General features: G+C 43.2%; 1 protein-coding gene across 5 annotated transcripts in view; it reads right to left on the bottom strand.

Annotated features, from left to right (window-relative positions):
• Positions 1–5,155: 5,155 nt before the first annotated feature.
• Abcb4 (ATP binding cassette subfamily B member 4) overlaps positions 5,156–21,573 on the bottom strand; it is a 52,890-nt gene continuing 36,472 nt past the window's right edge. For 4 of the 5 annotated variants that reach the window (XM_085684166.2, XM_085684170.2, XM_085684165.2 and 1 more), the window contains 7 exons: positions 17,957–18,057; positions 15,842–15,982; positions 13,301–13,457; positions 12,550–12,747; positions 10,625–10,831; positions 5,925–6,071; positions 5,156–5,413 (listed from right to left, as the gene is read on the bottom strand). In XM_085684166.2, the coding sequence (XP_085540292.1) occupies positions 5,207–5,413; positions 5,925–6,071; positions 10,625–10,831; positions 12,550–12,747; positions 13,301–13,457; positions 15,842–15,982; positions 17,957–18,057 (1,158 nt within the window). In that variant the 3' untranslated portion in view covers positions 5,156–5,206. The remainder of the gene's footprint in view (positions 5,414–5,924; positions 6,072–10,624; positions 10,832–12,549; positions 12,748–13,300; positions 13,458–15,841; positions 15,983–17,956; positions 18,058–21,573) is intronic. The other variant, XM_085684168.2, reaches the window with a different exon arrangement.

The following is a 21,573-nucleotide window of genomic DNA, read 5'->3' as shown; positions in this document are numbered from 1 at the left end:
GAACTGTGGCACTGACTGCACCACGAGGAGCAACCATCTGAGCCTTGGATTCACTGGCACCTGGAAGACTGATCACCAGAGTCACAGACAGCCCCAACCACACCAATCAGAGAAAAAGATGAGTCGACAAGGTAAGAACACATGCAACACCCATAGAGCAACACGACACCAGTAAAAACCAGTGAACCTGCAACAGTAAAACTTGAACAACCAAATATAGATGAAGCAGAAGAAAATGATCTAAAAATAACTTTAGGAGAATGTTTGGGGCCCTTAAAGAGGAAATGAAAATTCCCTCAAAGAAATGGAGTAAAAAACAAACAAAAAAAATTGGAAGACATCAACAAATCCCTTAAAGAAAATCAAGGAAAAGCAATCAAACATATGAAAGAAACTATTCAAGACTTGAAAACTAAAATAGACACAATAAAAAAAAACACAAGCTGAAGGAATTATAGAAACAGAAATCATGACAAAACGGTCAGGAACCACAAATGCAAGCATAAACAGCAGAATATAAGAGATGGGAGAGAGAATCTTAAGTGCTGAAGATACAATAGAGGAAATAGACTCATCAGTCAAAGCATTAAATCTAACAAAAGCTTAACCCAAAATATCCAGGAAATATGGGACACCATGAAAAGACCAAACCTAAGAATAATAGGGATAGGAGAAGGAAAAGAAGTTCAACTCAAAAACATACAGGATATATTTAACAAAATTATGAAAGAAAGTTTTCCCAACTTAAACAAAGATATGCCTATGAAGATATAAGAAGCTTACAGAACACCAAATAGACTGGATCAAAAAAATTTCCCTCTCCACATAATAATCAAAACACCTAACATACAGAATAAAGAAAGAATGCTAAGAGCTGCAAAGGAAAAAGGCCAAGTAACATATAAAGGTAGGCCTATCAGAATTGCACCTGACTTCTCAATGGAGACAATGAAAGCCAGAAGGTCCTGGTCAAGCGTTATGCAGACATTAAGAGACCACAGATGCCAGCCCAGACTACTATACCCAGCAAAACTTTCAATCACTGTAGAACGAATTAACAAGATATTCCATGACAAAACCAGATTTAACCAATACCTAGCCACAAACCCAGCCCTACACAAAGTACTAGAAGGAAAACTCCAACTCAAGGAAGTTGGCTACATTAGCAAAAACACAGATGATGCTGTGATGATCTCACAGCAGCAAATCCCAAAGAAGGGAAAATAAAAACTAAATCAACAGGAGGTAGCAATCACTGGTCATTAATATCCTTTAATCTAAATGGACTCAACTCACCTATAAAAAGACACAGGCTAACAGATTGGATATGAAAAGAGAATCTATCCTTCTGCTGCACACAAGAAACACACCTCAACTTCACAGACAGACATTGCCTCAGAGTAAAGGGTTGGAAAAAATTTTTCCAATCAAATGGACCTAAGAAACAAGCTGGCATAGCTATCCTAATATCTAACAAAATAGACTTCAAACTAAAATCAATCAAAAGAGACAAAGGTCATTTCATATTAGTCACAGGAAAAATCCATCAAGAAGAAATCTCAACACCGAATATCAACCAAATACAAGGGCACCCTCATATGTAAAAGAAACACTTCTGAAGCTTAAATCATACATTAAACCCCACACACAATAGTGGGAGACTTCAACACTCCCCTCTCACAACTGGACAGGTCAGTCAGACAAAAAATGAACAGAGAAATAAGGAAACTAATGGATGTTATGACTCAAAGGACTTAAGAAATATCTATAGAACATTTCATTCAAACAGAAAAGAATATACCTTCTTCTCAGCAGCACCTCATAGAACCTTCTCAAAAATTGACCACATTCTCGGTAACAAAACAAACCTCAACAGATATTAAAAAATTGAAATTACTCCATGTATCTTAATTGAAATTACTCCATGTATCTTATCAGATCACCATGGCTTAAAATTAGAATTCAACAACACTAATTCCAGAAAGCCCACAAACACATGGAAATTAAACAATGTTCACCTGAAGCATCAATGGGTCAAGGAAGAAACAAAGGGATAAATTAAAGACTTCCTAAAATTCAATGAAAATGACCACACAACATACCCAAATTTATGGGACACAATGAAAGTGCTGTTAAGAGGAAAGTTCATAGCACTATATGCCTATATAAAGAGGCTTGAAGAATTCCACACTAGTGTATTAATAGAACATTTGAAACCTTTAGAACAAAAAGAAGCAAACTCACCCAAGAGAACTAGATGGCGGGAAATAATCAAATCGAGAGCTGAAATCAACAAAATAGAAACAAAGAAAACAATCAATGAGACAAAGAGTTGGTTCTTCAAGAAAATCAGCAAAACAGACAAACTTTATCCAAACTATTCAAAAGGCAGAGAGACAATACCCAAATTAACAAAATCAGAAATGAAAAGGGGGACATAACAACACACAGAGGAAATACAGAGAATCATCAGGTCATATTTTGAAAACCTGTACTCCACAAAATTGGACAATTTTCTGGATAAATATCAATTATTAAAACTAAATCAAGACCAGATAAGCAAATTAAATGGACCTATAACTGCTAAAGAAGTAGATACAGTCATCAAAACTCTCCCAAACAAAACAAAACAAAACAAACAAACAAAAAAAAAACCCAAACAAACCCAGTTCTGGACCAGATGGTTTCAGCTCAGAATTCTACAAGATTTTCAAAGAAGAACCAATATCAATATTCCTCAAATTATTCCACAATATAGAAACAGAAAAAATGTTGCCAAACTCTTTTTATGAGACTACAATTATCCTAATACCCAAACCACACAAAGGCATTACTAAGAAACAGAATTACAGACCAATCTCACTCATGAACATTGATGCAAAAATACTAAATAAAATACTGGCAAATCCAATCCAAGAACACATCAGAATCATCATCAACCATGATCAAGTCAGCTTCGTCCCAGGGATGCAGAGATGGTTCAACATATGAAAATCTGACAATGTAATCCACCATATAAACAAACTGAAAAATAAAAACCACATGATCATCTCATTAGATGCCAAAAATGCTTTTGACAAAAAACAACATCCCTTCATGATAAAGGTCTTGGAGAGAGCAGGGATACAAGGAGCATACCTAAACATAATAAAGACAATATACAGCAAGCCAACAGCCAACATCAAACTAAATGGAGAGAAACTCCCAGTGATCCCACTGAAATCAGGAACAAGACAAGGCTGTCCACTCTCTCCATATCTATTCAATATAGTACCCGAGGTTCTAGCTAGAGCAATAAGACAGCAAAGGAGATCAAGGGGACACAAATCAGAAAAGAATAAGTCAATGTCTCACTATTTGCTGATGATATGATAGTTTACATAAGTTACCCAAAAAATTCTAGCAAGGGACTTCTACAACTCATAAACACTTTCAGTAATATAGCAGGATACAGATTAACTCAAAAAAGTCAGTAACCCTCCTTTACACCAAGGATAAATGGGCTGAGAAAGAAATCAAGGAAACATCACCCTTCACAATAGCCACAGATAGCATAAAGTATCACTGAGTAACTCTAGCCAAACAAGTGGAAGACTTGTATGACAAGAACTTTAAATCAGTCAAGAAAGAAATTGAAGAAGACACCAGAAAATGGAAAGATCTCCCATGCTCTTGGGTAGGTAGAATTAACAGAGTAAATTGGCAATCTTTCCAAAAGCAAACATGTAGAAGAATGAAAATAGACCTATATCTATCACCATGCACAAAACTCAAGTCCATATGGATCAAAGACCTCAACATAAAGCCAGTCACACTGAACCTCATAGAAGAGAAAGAGGGAAGTACACTTGAATGCATTGGCACAGGAGATCACTTCCTAAATATAACCCCAGTAGCACAGACACTGAGAGAAACAATTAATAAATGGGACCTCCTGAAACTGAAAAGCTTCTGTAAAGCAAAGGACATGGTCAACAAGACGACAGCCTACAGAATGGGTTGAAGAGAAGGGTAGAGGCAGGGAGGGGAGCAGAGAAAAATATAGAGCTCAATAAAATCAATGAAAACAAGTTATAACTGAGGAACACCGACTAAGTCAGCCATGGGCAGCTGACCAGTTAGCAGCATTCCTCCATGGCCTCTGTTTCACGTCCTGCCTCCAGGCTCAGGCCTTGGCTTTCCTTGACGATGGACTGAAACCTGTAAGCCAAATAAACCCCTTACTCCCACAAGCTGTTTTTGGCTGGCATTTTATAACATCAACAGAAAAGAAAATGAGGCAGCATACAAAATATATCCCCACATGACCATGCTTCATTCAGGAGTATTCATAACAGCTAAGATGTACAGTCAATCTATATTGATTTCAGTCAAACAGAAAAATGCACAAAGAAATGGGCTATATTTAATAGTGTTATATTATTTAGTCACAAGGATGAAAGAACTCTAAGCATGTGTGTCTCGTATGCCCACCCTAAGTTTGATCTCTAGTAGCACAAGAAAAAAACAGCCAGGAAATGAGGTCATAGTTTTCAGCAAAATGGATGAAACGGGTGTGTATTAAGTGAAACAAGCAGGACAGAAAGATGGGGACCACACATCCTCACTCCTGCGACGCCAAACCCGACTCCGGCATGTAGAGTAGTGATCACTACTGATTGGGATGGGTGTGTGAAGGAATGGGAAGCGGTGGTTGGATCTGCTCATGCGTAGTCCAGGTAGAGCAGCACCACACTGAACCTCGTGAGTATGTAGGATGGAAGGTGCTGATAAAAATGAGTGTTCAATATGGCCATAACAACCAACACTTCCTATTCCACAGTAGAAGAATTCAGAGTGTAAATTTAGCTTTCCTTTGCACTCAGAAACCTGCTCCCAAGCCATCTTGTCACACATCTACCTACTTAGAGCCATGGGAACTCGGTCCTAGTTTGGGGGTTCTACTAATCTTTCTCACACACGGGCCTGAGCTCTGCTGGTCTCCCTGGGGGATGCTGATGGCTCGAGGAGAGAGAGCCACACTGCAGTTGATAGACGTCACTTTTGTCAAGGCCAGTGTCCCTTCCAGCTCTCCAGCTTCAGGTGCTTTAAACTCATGCGGAATAAAGTAGATCTTTACTTTGTAGCTTCAACGAAAAACTTCTCTGACACGTCATAAAGTGTAAAATGTTTTGAATTTATTTTAAAAATACACTGTAACAAGAGTTCATAAGTTCTGTGCACCGGCCTGAATATTGACCATTGAGAAATAGATGCCTTTCTGCGCCAGTAGCTGCTGGTGGGTGCCCTGCTCCTTGACCTTGCCATTCTGAATCACCACGATCAAGTCCGCGTTCTGGATGGTGGACAGGCGGTGAGCGATCACGATGCAGGTGCGGCCTTCCCTGGCTTTGTCCAGGGCTTCCTGGACCACCTGTTGAAAGTCAAGAGGAGCTGTGTGCTGAGAACCGCAGCAGCAGGCATGACAATCCTATGACATTTAAAGTTCTTCCACCCTAATAACATTGACTCTCATAATCCCCTTTCTCTTTGAACATGGTTTTATGCAATGGCGGTTTCATACGGCTGCCATTGTAATCTACGTTGTTATGTTCTACTTTGTAATGATAACAGAAACAGGCTCCTATGATACAAGTGGCCCTGGCAAGTGTTTAGACTCTGACTCACTGCCATATCAGCTTATTTAAATTCTTTTCTTAGTCCTTTTGAGTTTTTCATTACAGCTAATGCACCAAGACTGTTATGTCTCCTTTTGAATGCTTGTTTTACGTTTAGGAAATATATGTACCTTATTAGAAAAATTGGAATCATTTATTCTATTACTTTAAAACAATTGCATCTCTATCTGGCGCGTGCTTCCCCTATGTCTGCTTTTCTCAGTCTCCTTTTCACCGGGTCAGTAGGACAGACAGGCAGAGGCAGACCTTTTCACTCTCGGTGTCCAGAGCCGACGTGGCTTCATCCAGCAGCAGGACCCGAGGCTGTCTGATGAGGGCTCGAGCGATAGCGATCCTCTGCTTCTGGCCTCCTGAGAGCTGAGTGCCCTTGTCTCCTACTCTGGTTTCGTATTTCTGCAAGGTAGTCACCAATAAACGCAATGCTTAAGTCAGCTCTTTTTACAAAGGAAAACGGAAAACCAGTAGGCATTTCTATCATAAGGTACTTGTGGTTTTAACGACATGTTTCCAGCTCCAGGGAATGTCTGCCCTCAAAACAGAACTAGAACACAATCTTTAGTTTTCAGTGGCATTCTCTCACAGGAATTTGAGGCATTTTAAATTTTTGCCATGCACACTAGGATCATTTTATATGATTTCAGTGGAATCACAGCTTAGACTTACAAAGGATTTTTTCCTTTTTACAATTTGGAGTAGCTGTATGACCCATGTATAAACTAGTTCATTCTCTTTTAATAGTTTAACAATACTTACTTAAAGGTTTGTTAAGAATTATATTACACAATACAAAAGAGAACGGGGGATCAGATGGAAGGAAGATTTTTAAAAAAGAGGAGCGAAATAGAGGAGAGAAATATTTGCTTAGTGCAGGGGCTGGCTTTAGGAACACTCTCTGGTGGGGAGAGCACAAGGTGACAGGTGCAAACTGGGTTGGCATCTTTGCAAAGCTCAGGGTGATGCACACCAGGCAAATTCATCTCCCGAGGCCCAAAATCAGATCAACAGGTGAGGGTTTAGGTTCTGCCTACTCTCAGTCACCACTGCTTGCCTGAGGTCAGAGTCTAGGCACAGAGGTTGTAAGGAGATCACCCCAGAGAGTTTTCAAGTCGTTTGTGTGATTCACTTGTCATTCCCAGCAGAATGCATTGGAAAATATTAAGTTCTCCTGCAGTTGTCCCTTCAGTTCTGGATTAATTCATAAAACTAACTGCATCGGTAGCCTCACCCTACTGGAAGTTATCTTGCCATACATATATCTGCTGCAAGCAATGTGTAACAGAATGGACCACACGCTGAAGGTGAGAGGTAGAGCAGCTGGGGTCTTTAAAGACAGAAGCATCTTTCAGACAGGGATGTGCAGGGATGTCACAGACTTGACAGCAGAAGGGAGACGTGTGAAAGGAACATAAATCCGACCTCACTATAATTAGAAATTCCGTTCTGTAGAGGAGGAACGCAGTCTCACTACGGCTTGGTATCCCATGAATTGCTGATATTCATGGAATGCCCACCTGTACCTGGAGAGAAACAGTGGAAGAGGAGTGGATGGGGCTGGGGCATGTATGTAGGGGGCGACTTCGATAAATAAACAAAAAGATCCGATCTGTAAGGCATCTGTTTAAAGTAACAGAAAACCAAATCACAGGCTGAGGAAAGCATCTAGAAAGGACATATATAAAATTAATTAGAATAAACGAAAGACTCAAAACTCAACCGTAAAAATAATTAGAAATTTTGAAGAGATGTTTTACGGAAGTGGTTATATAGCTGCAGGTATGTAATAAATGATAAGAAACCTCACTTTTCCTTTGGTAAACACAAAAAAACTACTGGGACATATCTTACATTCTATCAAATGGTTGCAAATAAAAATCTCATGTCTCCTCACCATCTGGAGCACTCAGAAGAGTGGGCATAGTACCATGCCTGGGCAGCACACTAGAGCTGCCCCTGTTGATGGGGACGCAGGGGTAAACCAGGCCTGTGGTTCACTCCTGCTCTTTCCCTTGTACGCCATAGGAAGACAAAGGTAAGGGAATTATGCTCTCCCCGCCCCCCTTGCAACCTGTGACAGGCAGGAGAGTCAATTTGGGGGGCCCGAGAATGGAAGGGTAGCCCTACCCCCATCACTTGGTTCAGCAGTCCAGAGAGCAGGCCCTGCCTCTAACCTGGCCAAAACCGTAGAGCTGGCCTGGTAGTGTGGGTGCAGGTGAGCAAGAGAACCAGCCATGCTCCTTGCTGTCCGCTGCATTGGGCGATGATGCGGGAGAATTGTCTGTATTCTGTCAATCATATTTTAATAAAACGCTGATTGGCCAGGCAGGCAGTATAGGCGGGAAAGCCAGACAGGAAGTAGAGGTGGAGCAAAGAGACTGGGAGTATTCTGGGAAAATAGGAAGCTCCCTCTCCAATTCTGCCCAGACCACCGGAGAGGAAAGATGTAAGCTGCCCAGCTGAGAAAGGTACTGAGCCGTGTGGCTAATGTAGATAAGGATAATGGGGTAACATAAGTTATAAGAACTAATAAGTAGCCTGACCTAATGGGCCAATCAGTTTTTAACCTAATGTAGACTCTGTGTAATTCTCTTTGGGACTTGCTGGCTTGTTGGGGTACTGGGCGGGAACAGATACCCCAACAAGCCGGCCCTCATGTTACAGGGCGAGCTAGCCAGGGCAGTGCCGGAGAGCTCCTCTGCTGGTGACCATGAGGGAAAGCCAGCAGGCTGACCAACCCAGCTCCCCGGGCCCAGAACCAGGACTATGAGGTAGCCCACCCCAACATCCACCTCATCTATGAGCCTTTGGAGCATGTGAAGGGACCGGACCTGCAGATCCGAAGCCACAGGATCTCCATGACACAGGGCAACAACAGGATATCTAAGAGGAGTCCCAATGGGGGCCTAGTATTGAGGGTGTAGCAGAAGACAAAGGCCTCGAACCAGACCAGTGACTCATTGCAATAAATACAAGTAAAGATGTCAAAGGACCAAGGGGTGCACTGTGTGACTCACTCAGCCACACTGCAGTTTCCACACCGAGATTTTATTTTTTTTGTTTATTTGTTTTTGATTTTACTCCTAAGTTTTGTGGGAAGTTTTTTGTTTTTTTTTTTTGTGGGGGAAGGGAGGCTGCAAGGGCCAAGGTTGGAAGTGAGGGAATGGGGAGATGAGAGAGATTGGGGTGCAGACGTGAAATCCACAAAGAATATACACAAAGTTTAAAAAAGTCTCATACCCCCACTAACTGCTGGCAAGTCTTTAGGACCCGCATCCCTCACCCACTGCTGGGAGGGCCAGAATGGCAGTTACAGGGAACTGCTTGGTTGGTGTATTGCTTGGTAAACCAAGCGTGCAATCATGTTATATGTCAACAATTGCACTGCTGGGTGTGTAATCCAGAAACACTAGACCCTAGGTTCACATAAACCATCAAGACGCAGGAATTTACAACCTCACGTTTAGAGAAGCATGGTAAGGTAAGGTTCTTCAGGAGAAAGGTAAACCTGCGGTTCAGCCAGGCATGAAAGGCCACTCAGCAAATCAAAGGTGCTGAGTGAGAGCCTGGCCCCACAAGTTTACACACTGTGTGTATATAAGATCCTGACCGTGGAAAGTGGTGCAAACTGAGAACAGATTAGTATGTACACAACTGTGGGGACAGACGTGGGGGAGTGGACTGTGAACCGAAAGATGGCCGTGGGAGGGATCTTCATGTGCCAGAAAGGCTGTTGTCTCCAGTGTCAGTACAGGAGTGTACACCTGCACTGCAGCTTCACAAAATCTGTACTGCCACTGCGCACGCACACACACACATGTTCACACACACATGCATACACACATGTGCACACATGTGCATGCATGCACACATGCACATGCACACACACATACATACACACATGCACACACACGTACACACACATACACATGCACACGCACGCCCACACATGTGCACGCATGCACACATACGCACGTGCACACACATGCATGCATGCACACATACACACACATACATGCACACACGCGCGCATGTTCACACACGTCCACACATGTGCACACACATGTGCACACACATGCGCATGCACGCGCGCACACACACCCTGAGTAAGCCGGTCTGGATGACACCAGCAGAGCATAATGTCAGCATCCTGGTTACTGTGCTATTAGAGTTCTGAAAGAGGTTATCATTAGAGGAGACTAGATAAGGGATACAGGAATAGAGTAATATTTTGTTTATGTTTTAAGAACTAAAGCTTGCCTCAGATCAGAGGTTAAAGCTAAGCCTCTAGAGGCCAGGCAGTGGTGTGACACACCTTTAATCCCACGATTTGGAAGACGGTGGCAAGGCAAGTGGATCTCTGTGAGTTCAAGGCCACCCTGGGTTACACAAGATCAAGGCAGACACAGATCCAGGTAGTGGTAGCTCACACCTTTAATCCCAGTACTAGGGAGTCACACACCTTTAATCCCAGCACTGAAGGGGAATATAAGATGGGAGGGGACAGAGGCTCAGGGCTCAGTCTGGAGGTGCCCACCTGGGAGAGATTCGGCTTTTCTAGAGGCCTGGTTGTTTTTCTGATCTGCTTAAACCCCAATATCTGCCCCTGGGTTTTTCTTAATCGTGCTACGCAGGTGTCTCTGTATCTCAGGCACGGTGTGTGAATCTAGAAGATTCTCAAAATCAAAAGCTTTAATTTGGGCGTGGGGAAGTAGCACATGAACGATACCAAACCCTAGCTGGCGTGGTCCAGATGTGGTGTAGAGCTTGTTGGTTTCTCACTACATGAGGGTGGTGGAACCCCCGTCACCCAGGTCACTGCTGTCCCCAAAGCGACCATGTTGACACATCAGCCCACTCCTGACAAGACTGCTGGAAGAACTTTGGGGACTGCTTCCGGGATAAACATGAGCGTGCTTTCATTTTAGCTAAGAAGTTCTGAGTTAACTCACCTGGGGCAGCGTCTCGATGAAGGGGTGGATGTTGGCTGCTTTGGCTGCCCTCTCGATCTCATCCTGGGACACCACGCGGCTGTTGTCTCCGTAGGCGATGTTCTCGGCGATGCTGCAGTCAAACAGGATGGGCTCCTGGGACACAATGCCAAGCTGGGCTCGGAGCCACTGGACATTGAGTTTCTTTGCTTCTTGACCATCGAGAAGCTAAAAAACAGAAATCCACAAACTATTAGAGTCTTCAAAGAGAAAAGAAGCAATCCTAAACAAGAGGTGACTAAATTGGGCAGGCTCTTGCACTGTGCACCAGCAGAGGCAAAACGCCAAGCCTCATGTCTGATGTCAGCACCCCGAAGGACATCACGGCTAGCAGAGTGACTCTCACGGCAAACCTCTCTTGCTGTGGTCTAGAAGGTAAAATGAAACACATTTAACCTAGTCCTTTGTCTCTCTGGGCCCTCATTAGGCATCTTTGTGCCAGGTGCCTTTAGGAAGTCTGCGTCAAAACCCGACACTAGCTCTCCTGCCCCTAATGACCTTACTCCTTCAGAATGACTCTCCTTGTGGCCCTAGGAAAAGAAGAGGGGATTAGTAATACAGCCCCAGATTCTGGAAGTTGGTTCCTTTTCTTTTATTCTGTGAAAGCAGCCAGTCTTAAACATCCCTCCTATTTTTGTGTATGTGTGTGCATGTGTGCATGTAAATGATCGTGTGGCTGTGCACACATGCATTTGCCTGCACATGCACGACCTAAAAGTTGATGTTGGGTATCTTCTTCAGCCATTTAACACCTTAGTTTTTGAGCCAGGGTCCCTTACCGAACCCGGCGCTCCTGAATATGGATAGACTAGCTGGCCAGTTAGCTTCGGAGCTCTGCCCCTCTCTGCCTCCTTTGGGGGATTTCAGACAAATACTGCTAGGCCAGGCTTTTTTAATTTATTATTTTATTAAGTTTTTTTTGCATATATTTTGATCATATTCTTTCCCTTCCCCAACTCCTCCTAGCCAGTCCAATTCCCTAACTACCCAACCTTACTTGCACGCAAGTGTGTAATCTCTCTCTAAAAACAAGCAACAGAAAGCAAGGATCAAAACTCCCAGTAAGACAAAACAAAACAAAAAGTGCACACACACACACACACACACACACAACAAAGAACATGAAATTTGTTTTGTGTTGGCCAAGTACTTCTGGGTGTGAGGTAAGTTCTGGAGGTTGAGTATAAGTCCTCATGCTTCAACAGCAAGACTTTACCTAGTGAGCCAACTGTCCACTGCTAACTTCTACATTTGTTGATTGTATCAGTTAGAGACAGATTTTTCACTCAGCGAAGAGAGCAAATGCCATAAATTTATGATAAAAGCCAAATGTGAATGAGCTGGAGTTTAAGGGTCAGTGTCAGAGAGCCTAGAGTTCAAGGTTAGAGGAATGAGGTCAAGCAGAGGGCAGCAGGGCAGGCAAAGCCGGCACAGCCTGTCCTGAGAGTCTGCGTTGACGTTAGGTTTCTTCCACTCTCCCTGAGGGTTGCCAGCCTGCGGCTTCCTTTCTCACGGCACAGGCCAGGAACTCAGCGGGAAGCAAAGCACACAGAGAGCAGAGCGTGGGGAAGTAGTCTTGTTCCTGTTTAGGTTGCTGTGTGTGGAGGATGTGGTCTCCTTCCTGCCTTCAGAAGCCAGCTTAGTTTTGCTTAAGAGACTGGACTGAGACAAATCTCCCGAGGCCAGAAATCCATCCTGTACCAGTTTTAGTGCAACGCTTAAGTCTCTGATATCCTTCCTCAAGTGCCCCGTAGATTTGTTTGATCCAGGTGCCAGCTGAGAGTTTACAGGCCGTGGTCACTACACCAGATAGGATTTTGGACTATCTGTTAGTCTGATCACATGAAATGCAGCCTGCAAAGGATTTGCTAAGAAAGTGTGCTCACCACTGTCCCGGCCCTGGGGTCGTAGAACCGCTCGAGCAGATGGACCACTGTGCTCTTCCCGCAGCCGCTGCTGCCCACCAGGGCCAGCGTCTGGCCCTTCTTCACCTCCAGGCTCAGCCCCTGAAGCACTGGCACATTGGCCCGGGTGGGATAGTTGAATACGACTTCATTAAACGTCACACTTCCTTCAAACTTATCCTAAAATTTTTTACAATATTTTTTTTTATTAAACTGATCTCGCAATCATTGGAAATAAAAGTAGTACTTCAAGGAAACTTGACCACAAACAATACCAGGGAAACATGAAATGCCTGTTGGGTGTAGCGCCGGCACCAGTTCATACCGAGAGCAAGCTCGTTACGATAGAAACTGAAGATGAGTTAGAGCTGGAGTTACTATAAGTCAGGCTACCAAAGCACAGCTTCTGATTCGTGTAAGGAAACACTGAGCCAAGGGCTGCAGAAAGCAGCAGCAGTGTCTAAAGCAAAACTGAAAACTACAGCGTCATGACCGAAATAGATGGGTAGACCTTCCTGCAGAACAGACAATTTGTTGACAAATAATGTCAACATTATTTTGTTTCAGATATCTTCATTTTTCTTTTGTAAAGTTTGTGTTAAAAATTTTAAGGTGCCAAAAAGTTGATTAGCTACTGGCCGCATAAATATCCCAACTATGCAGATGATATCATTGTGATCTAGCAGAAGGAAAGCCTAGGACAAAGCTCTGCCCTCTAGCCAGAGGAACTTACAGGCCACAGCCCTTCTCCGCTGTAGCTGTCAATCAGAGGCTGTCTTTCGAACAGGCTGAATAAGTGTGCAGCAGAGAGCTTGGCTTTCGCGAAGTCTGGAGCAAAGGAGCTGGCGTGTCCTAGGGCCACTGCGCCAAACACAATTGCTGAAAACACCCTGGATGGAAGTGGAGGCATCAGAATTAGCTCCGTGGCATTAAAAGGCCAAAGCCAAACTTTTAGCGAATATTTGCATGTCTGTCCTTCCACTGTCGTTTCCCAAAGCCCACACACATTTCTGTGAGATTCCAGTAGCAACGACAGAGTCTAGAAGGGAGGCAAGACCATTGTCTCGGGCTGTTTTGTCTATTCGCCTTCCGGCAGCAGGGGCTCTGGCTCTGAGCTAGTGTGACCTTCCAGAGGTTTTCACTTCCCTGGAGTGGCTTATGATTGAATCTTATCTGTGATCTCAACTCATCTTAGCTGCCAGGTGTGCCCTCTTTAAGACTGAAGAAGGCTGAAACCCCCGGGACCAAGGGGCTCAAAGAGTGGCAGACTGAACGACGACGAGACTATTGCCTTCCAGTGTGAGGTCTGGAAAATCCTGCACCACGTGTGACAAGAGTCACCAAAGCAAACAATTTTTTAGACATACATTTACAGACTATTTCATCTAACAGATGCAGAGTGTACATTCTAAGGAGTTCACGGAGCTCGCTCTAAAATACACCAGTCTACATTAGAAAGAATTAAGATCTCGTATCTTTTCCGGTCACAAAGGAGCTAAAAGAGATGCCAACAATGAAAGATATTTTAGGGTATTTATAAATGCCTGGAGACAGAACAAAGACTTGTAAATGAACAGTAGGCTACTCACAAAGTCAGAAAGGATAAAACAGGTCCCCCAAACAGACGCAAGTGTAGGCACAGCCTACTACAACTTGTGGGTTGCAGAAAATCAACACTAGGGAAAAACTGTCAGTGAGTGCCAATGGCAAAAGAGGAAAGTTTTCAAACAGGCAACCTAAAAATGCTTCCAGGACTTAGAGAAGCAAGAATAAGGGCCTAGGGCATGGCTCAGTGGGAAAAAAAAAATCATGTTCCACACAAGCCTGGAAAAGGGGACAGACTTCCAAAGACTATCCTCTGACCTCCGCACATGTGCTGAGCCAAGTACACGGTACATCCTCACCTTCTCTCTGTTTCTCCTCTTTCTCTCCTCTCTCCCTCTCCTCTTCCCTCCCCACCTATCTCTCCCTTTCTCTCTCTCTCTCTCTCTCTCTCTCTCTCTCTCTCTCACACACACACACACACACACACATACACACTACACAATAATAGTAAAATAAATAAGAAAGGAAAAACATGCACAAAACAAAGCAAACATTAGAAGATCAGAAAACAAGAAACAGGAAGCAAAATCAGTACAAATGATAAACAGAGTTGGTCCTTCAAGAAAATTAAAAGAAAATATGAAAAACCCTTGAACTAGATTAGCCAGAAAAAAAAATAGATGACCCACATAAGTAAAACAGAGATAAGAAACTACAAATCGATCTCACTTTCGATAGTTACAAAAATAAGCAAATGAATAGCTCTGGAATGGACTTGACCAAGAATGGAACTCATTTTAACGACAATGCCGACTTTGGAAACTGAAAAAAAAAAAAAAACAAGAAAAGGAAAATTCTCTTACTTTGTTTAAGGATTATATCACCCAAAGCAATCTATAGATTTATTGCAGTCAGTCGCCACCAAAATACTAATGACATTATTCACAGAACTATAAAAAGTCTTTAAAATCATGTAGAACTATAAAAATAGAATACAACTGAGCAAAAGGAATAAAGCCAGAGACATCATCACAGCTGATTTTGGTACAAACTGCAGAGACACAGCAACCAAGTCAGCATTGTGTTCACATAAAAACAGACACGTAAGCCAAGAGATACAACAGACATCCTAGAAATAAACATGCGTCTTTATCAAGGGGTCTCTCAACAAAAGCACCCAAACAGACGCTAGACAAAGGGCAACCCCTATAATAAACAATAATGCGGGCAACCCTGGGTGACCACACACAGAAGACAGACACTTGATATCTGCCTCTCGCCTACTCAGGGGAAAGAGCAGTTTGCCGGACTTTATCAGACATCCCCATTGCGTGGTCAAGGCCATGTTTTGGTTATGGAAAAGTAGCAAGCTACTTAACCTAACCCTGTTTTGAGTCTATGAGCTTCAATGACTTTCTAGTTTCATTCATGCAACTTCCTCTGCTACATTCTGTCCCTAAGTGGCTCACATATACAACCTGCCTCATGCTTTGCAATCAACTTCACAAACTTCACGAATCTGAGAGCACTCAGATGACGGAAGTCCGCTTGGTGCAGTGACGAGATCAGATTCCTGTGCCTACCAGGGTGACGGCTATAGGAAGCTAACTCCTTGATCTCATCTCTGGATAGCTGGTGTTGCCCATGCCACACCTGTGCATAAGCCTAGTGGCAGATGCCCTGTTACGGGACCGCTGTCAATCATCTTGCTATTTTCAAGCCTACTCACAGAATGACGTCCTTGAAGCGCATGTGCCCGTTCACAATGAGGTAGGCGCCAAACCGGAAACAGGCAGCATAGGAAAAATACATAAATGCTTGTGAGATGCTGAAGGTGATGCCATAGATGTGTGCCTTTCGCACTGAATTTCTGAAAAGCAAATGCATTTATTCACACTTAATATTCATAACTTTTATCCAGTTTCTCTTACCCTCTGTCTAGCTAAAAGAGCACAGCTTAGCCCGTTCAGTCTGGGCTAAATGCCTGTCTTCTAGGGTATTCAGTTAAGCAGGTAAATCAAAGTATTTCTGACTTACACAATGTCTCTTATCATGAAAAGTGGTTTTGAGAACTAAATGCACTAAACATCATGACTACCTACCACAGTGCCTAGCACATGGTAGGTTTTACATTATAGCTGCTATGATACATTGGTTAATAATTCAGCTATTAAGCCATATTATGTAATAATTATGTCAAAAGTATCACAGATACCAATGTTAGAAATAGCATTGTGATCCATCTGTATATAATTTGTTCACATTCACATTTTTTTTTTTTTTTTGGTTTTTCGAGACAAGGTTTCTCTGTAGCTTTGGAGCCTCTCCTGGAACTAGCTCTTGTAGACCAGGTTGGCCTTGAACTCACAAAGGTCCACCTGCCTCTGCCTCCTGAGTGCTGGGATTAAAGGCGTGTGCCACCATCGCCCAGCCTGTTCATATATTCTTATCATGGGTCCTGTACACACGACAAGCTGTAGTCACATGTCAAACTTATTTCAGTTTCACAAAAGGTGGATAATTGATGTTTGTATAGCTATACATCCAAAACTCTCCAAGCTAGATCGTGCCAGCCCCATACATAATTTATTCTATACTATTTCTAATTAGAATTGTTGCTACACTTTATAAGATTTCTGAATCCAGCTCCAGTAATTTCTTACTCTTAAACCAGGGAGTATTTGATGAAGGAAATTCATTGTACTGTTGATTTGGGTAGTGTTGCTTGTGTACTGTGACCATGGTGTTATGTTTATTTGGGCATTAACTTGAAAACTGTAATTACAGTGTTACACTTAACATTATGGTTACATAATTAAGTTTTGATCAAATTAACAATCTTTCAGCTTTTTATTCTTTGAAGTTAAAACTACACCATAAGATAATGGGGTAATGGTGCACATACACATTAAATATCAAATAGAAAATGGTAGCTGTGTATTCTTTAGCATCATGGAACTACACACAATGGATGAACCGGAACATGTTGAGAATCTCAAGGATTCTCGCTCAGATATGCAAGTGTTCAAAACTACTGATCCCGTAAGGCAGGTATGGTGCTACATGCTTTCTAGCATGTGGTAAGCTGGGCAGAAGGATCACGAGTTTAAGATTAGCCTGGATTGTATAACAAATTGTAGGTTAGCCTGGGCTGCATAGTAAAATCCTGTAAGAAAGAGAGAGAGAGAAAAGGGGAGGAAGGAAGGGAAGATGGGAAGAAAGAAAGGGGGGAGGAAGGTAAGGAAAGGAGGGAGGAAAAGAAGGTAGAAAGGGAGGGAGGGAAGGAAGAAAGGAAAAAAGGGAAAGAAAGAGAAAAGAAAGGTTATGTCTACAGCTGTTCCAGTCTATACATCTTGTTAATTTTGTCAGAGTGAAGGTGGTTTATTTACAAAACCAGACAAGTAGAAAACAGAAGGCAGGGAGTTTTCAAATGAGCCAACTCTAAACCATGTCTTTTTCTTCAGAACAGCCTGGAACTGGTCTGTATTTAGAAGATGAGGGAGACACTGTCCTCTGGAATAAAGCCAATAGAACTCGTACTTCAATCAGCCTGTGCACTCAAGAAAAGAAAGGTTTGAACAACTTCCTCAGAACATGCTCATTCTGAGCCACCCAGCTGGGCTACACCACAATGACAAAGTTTTCTGTAGCCCCCAATACCTCTTGACCCTTAGAGACCTAATCTTTACTGTGTTCACGAGAGCAAAGAAAATTGAGTCCTGGAATTTGATGAGATAATTATCAGAAGAGGTCATTACTGTTGAGAACAGAGATTTCTAACATTTTCAGGGGACAGCAGCCCAGTCTGGGAATGCGGCAGGGATGCAGCAATCACACTTATTACCTGTAAGGTCCATGCAATTTTTCAACATACATTGATTCAAATTTTCTTTCCTGGGTCAAGGATACAACAGTTCGAATGTTTTCTATGGCCTCTGTTGCGATCTGTAACAGAAAGACCTCAATTAGAAATAGTACTTTTATTTCTGACATGAAAAATCTCTGTCAGATGTACTCTGAGGGTCAAGTCAATGACTTCTTAGATTTCTTCAAATAAAAGCAAAAGGCAGAATATATTCTTTAAGATTAGGTTTCTAACAAAATTAGCCTTGGGGTTGTGTACACCAGAGCAGCTAAGCCTCTGGATGCTCGTGGAGGCTTATGACTGAGGGCCAGAATAAAACATGAATGACTTCAATCACAGCCCTTTAGTGACCTCGCTTTCTTCATAGGGTAGAGTCTAGAAGACACAATTAAGCAATGGTTTCTAGGGGCCCATTGAAATAATGGTCGTTTTTACCCTGGACACACCACTTCTGAGACAAGCTGACTACCCAAAAGTGGGAAGGAGACTCCAACTTAAAATAATATGGCCCTGTTCTAAGCTGCTGTTTAAATGAAGGAAACAGGCCTGATCCTGGTTAATCAGACTTGGTTTCCTGGAGGTGGAGCAAGTATCTGTTGCAAGGCCCTGTGGATTCAGAGGGGTAGTTATCACTTAGGGAACAGATCTGAATGCAGATGCTTGAGTAATGAAACAGATGTGCAGGGACACTTACAGAGAACACAGCCTGTGGATCTCAGATGCAGAGACAAAGAGAACACAGCCTGTGGACCTAAGAGACACAGAGACAAAGAGAACACAGCCTGTGGACCTAAGAGACAGAGACACAGAGAGAACACAGTCTGTGGATCTCAGATGCAGAGACAAAGAGAACACAGTCTGTGGACCTAAGAGACAGAGACACAGAGAGAACACAGCCTGTGGACCTCAGACACAGAGACAAAGAGAACACAGCCTGTGGACCTAAGAGACAGAGACACAGAGACAAAGAGAACACAGCCTGTGGACCTAAGAGACAGAGACACAGAGAGAACAGTCTGTGAACCTATTGCCTGCACTTGACATATATCCTTTATGTCAAACCACTTTAACCCAAGCCCACCAGAAAGTTTGCGATTTTATTTTTCAATTTTTGTGGCCACGTTAACCTTTGAGCATTGTCTGTGGTTAGCGATTGAATCTGCATTTCTGTTTTATAGGCACGTTCCCACACCACCCTGCACCGTACCGCACGGCACCAGAAACCCCATTCTAACCCCAGTTCTGTCAGTGAATCAACAGTTAATGGAGAAAACAAAATTGAACCATGACTGAATTGTTGGAGAGTAAAAGAGTTTTAGTGCCTCCCAATGTTCAAACCTATCATTAGACTGCATGGCACCCATTCATCTGATCCCCAGGACGGCAGCTTTAGGAAGGCTATGAAGGAGCCGGAGCGGCACCGTGCATGGAGTACCACTTCACCAATGTAGAAAGGTCACTGGACCCGGGAGCTTTCCCCAGTATCATCAGGTCTGCACAGAAGGCCAGAACAAGAGCTGAAAGTTTATGTCTCAAGCACTGTTCAATTCTACTGCCTTACTTCTGCCAAAATTTTGGCAATTTTCATTGTTATAAAGATATTAACTCTCTGAGTAGAGTCAAGATTACTATGTTGGGTAGATTCAAGGTGTTTTTATTTGTGTAATTTGTCTAAGGAAATTTCATTTTCATTCTGATAGTTTTCTCTTAAGGAATGAAGATGAACTCCAAGATGGGGGGGGGGAGACAAGGCAACTGTTGTTGGCTTGTTTGTTTATTTAGTTGGTTGCTTGATTTGTTTGTTTGTTTGTTTTCAGAAGTCAGCTAAGGCACACAGAGTGAAGAAAATGGTACCCTCCATTACCTAAGGTCAGAACATAAGAGTGTGTTCAGCAACTGGGAACACGCAAGGACGAAGTCCAGGACCCACAACACACATGCTCCCAGGGGACTCTGGTTCCAGGGCAAGATCACGTGCAAACGACAGGAGTTCTGACTGAAGCTGGGGACCAGTAGCCTATGGAGTGTCAGCCATGCCGGTAACAGAAGGAGGGGGTGGATCTCAGGGAGAGAAGCTGTCTAGTGGAAACATGCTCCACTACAGCCCCAGTCTTGGGGGTTTGGGCTGTTGTTTGCCCTGTTTATTTTGCGATGTGTCCCAGCATGGCCTTGAACTAGTGGCGATTCTCTTGCCTCTAACTCTTGAGTGATGAGCGTACAAGCACAGGCCACCACGACTGGCTTTACTCTTGTTACCATTTTACGTCAGCCACTTAGAGGTAGACAGTCACTCGGCTTCAAAGTCTGTCTCCCCGTCAGGTGGAGACACCGACTATCCACCCTCCCCCCCACACACATAGCTGTAATGAAGGTAATCAAAGTGATGCTTGGGAGTGAATGCTGAGGTTGGTGCTGGAAGAACCACCTGATTGTACTAACCATCTGTTTCACCCCCTAAGTTTTCATTACAGAATGATGTTTGCATCCATGAGAACAGATGTGTGCTCGGACGCAAACTGCGCCTTACCATTTGAATGTGTACGCATTACAGATCAAATGTTTATGTGTCGATCCAGACACGTGTAGATGGCTCTAGAGACTGAGGTGGTGAGAGTCCACACCTCTACATTTGCAAAAATGAAGGACCTGGCTCGGCAGGTCAGAGTTCTTGCTCTGAAAGCATAAGGCCTCGGTTCAAATATGCAGCATCCACGGAAGAAGCCTGTCACCCCAGGGTGTGGGAGCAGAGCAGGCCGACCCTGGGGTTCACTGGCCAATTCCTCTAAGCACAGTGCTGTGACCCTCTATCAGGGAATAGGGAGAGAGCAAAAGGACCACACTCAATGTGCTTCTATGGTCTTGCACACTTGGCACTTGTGTGTGCATGCGTGTGCACATCTACACTTGAGAGGTAGCATTATCATCTGCCTCACAGGATGACCGTGATGATATTAAGAATAAGTTCCTATATGTAGTACGTTTGTCACACAAACTACACATTAGAACCACAAAATAAGGAATTACTGCCACCTGGTGGCTGCTAACTTTAACAATAAAAATAACAGTGGTGTAGGCAGCAGGCTCTTTGTGACTCACCCACGTCTATTCTCTGTCTTAATCTCCCCCCCCCCCAAACAGAAGCAACTCTTATTGAAAACACCACGGTAAGAGACTAGTCAGGGCTACAGAGAATAATTAGACTCCCGAGAAAAGCCTACAGGTTTCTTTTGCTAGCCAAAGGTTACACAGGGCAGATCTTGAGATTTAAAGCATCTTGGTGTCACAGTGGCTTGGGAGTGCTGACAGCTGCTGAAGGTGTCAGATTGAAGATAAAGCTAAACTCCTATCTATAAAATAGTGACTTTTGGTCTATCTGTGACTTCAGGATATACAGTCAAGATGAAGTGCATCTGGGCAAATTTGGAAGATCTTTATAACAAATTCTGTCTGGAAGCTGGAAGTTTTGCATAATCCATCCCATCTTTGAGTTCTAGGCATTATCGATGCAGTAAACATTTGGCACAGGTTGGAAATTTTGAGTTGTTTGGAAACAGCAAAGGTGCCGGTTCAAGCAAGGCATGCCCACAAGCAGCACG

The sequence above is a fragment of the Myodes glareolus genome, chromosome 27 (genome assembly GCF_982192425.1).
Source record: "Myodes glareolus chromosome 27, mMyoGla1.1, whole genome shotgun sequence".
Classification (NCBI taxonomy): Eukaryota; Metazoa; Chordata; class Mammalia; order Rodentia; family Cricetidae; genus Myodes; species Myodes glareolus.
The sequence above is the reverse complement of the archived record's forward strand: the minus strand, read 5'-3'. Positions and strand labels throughout refer to the sequence as shown.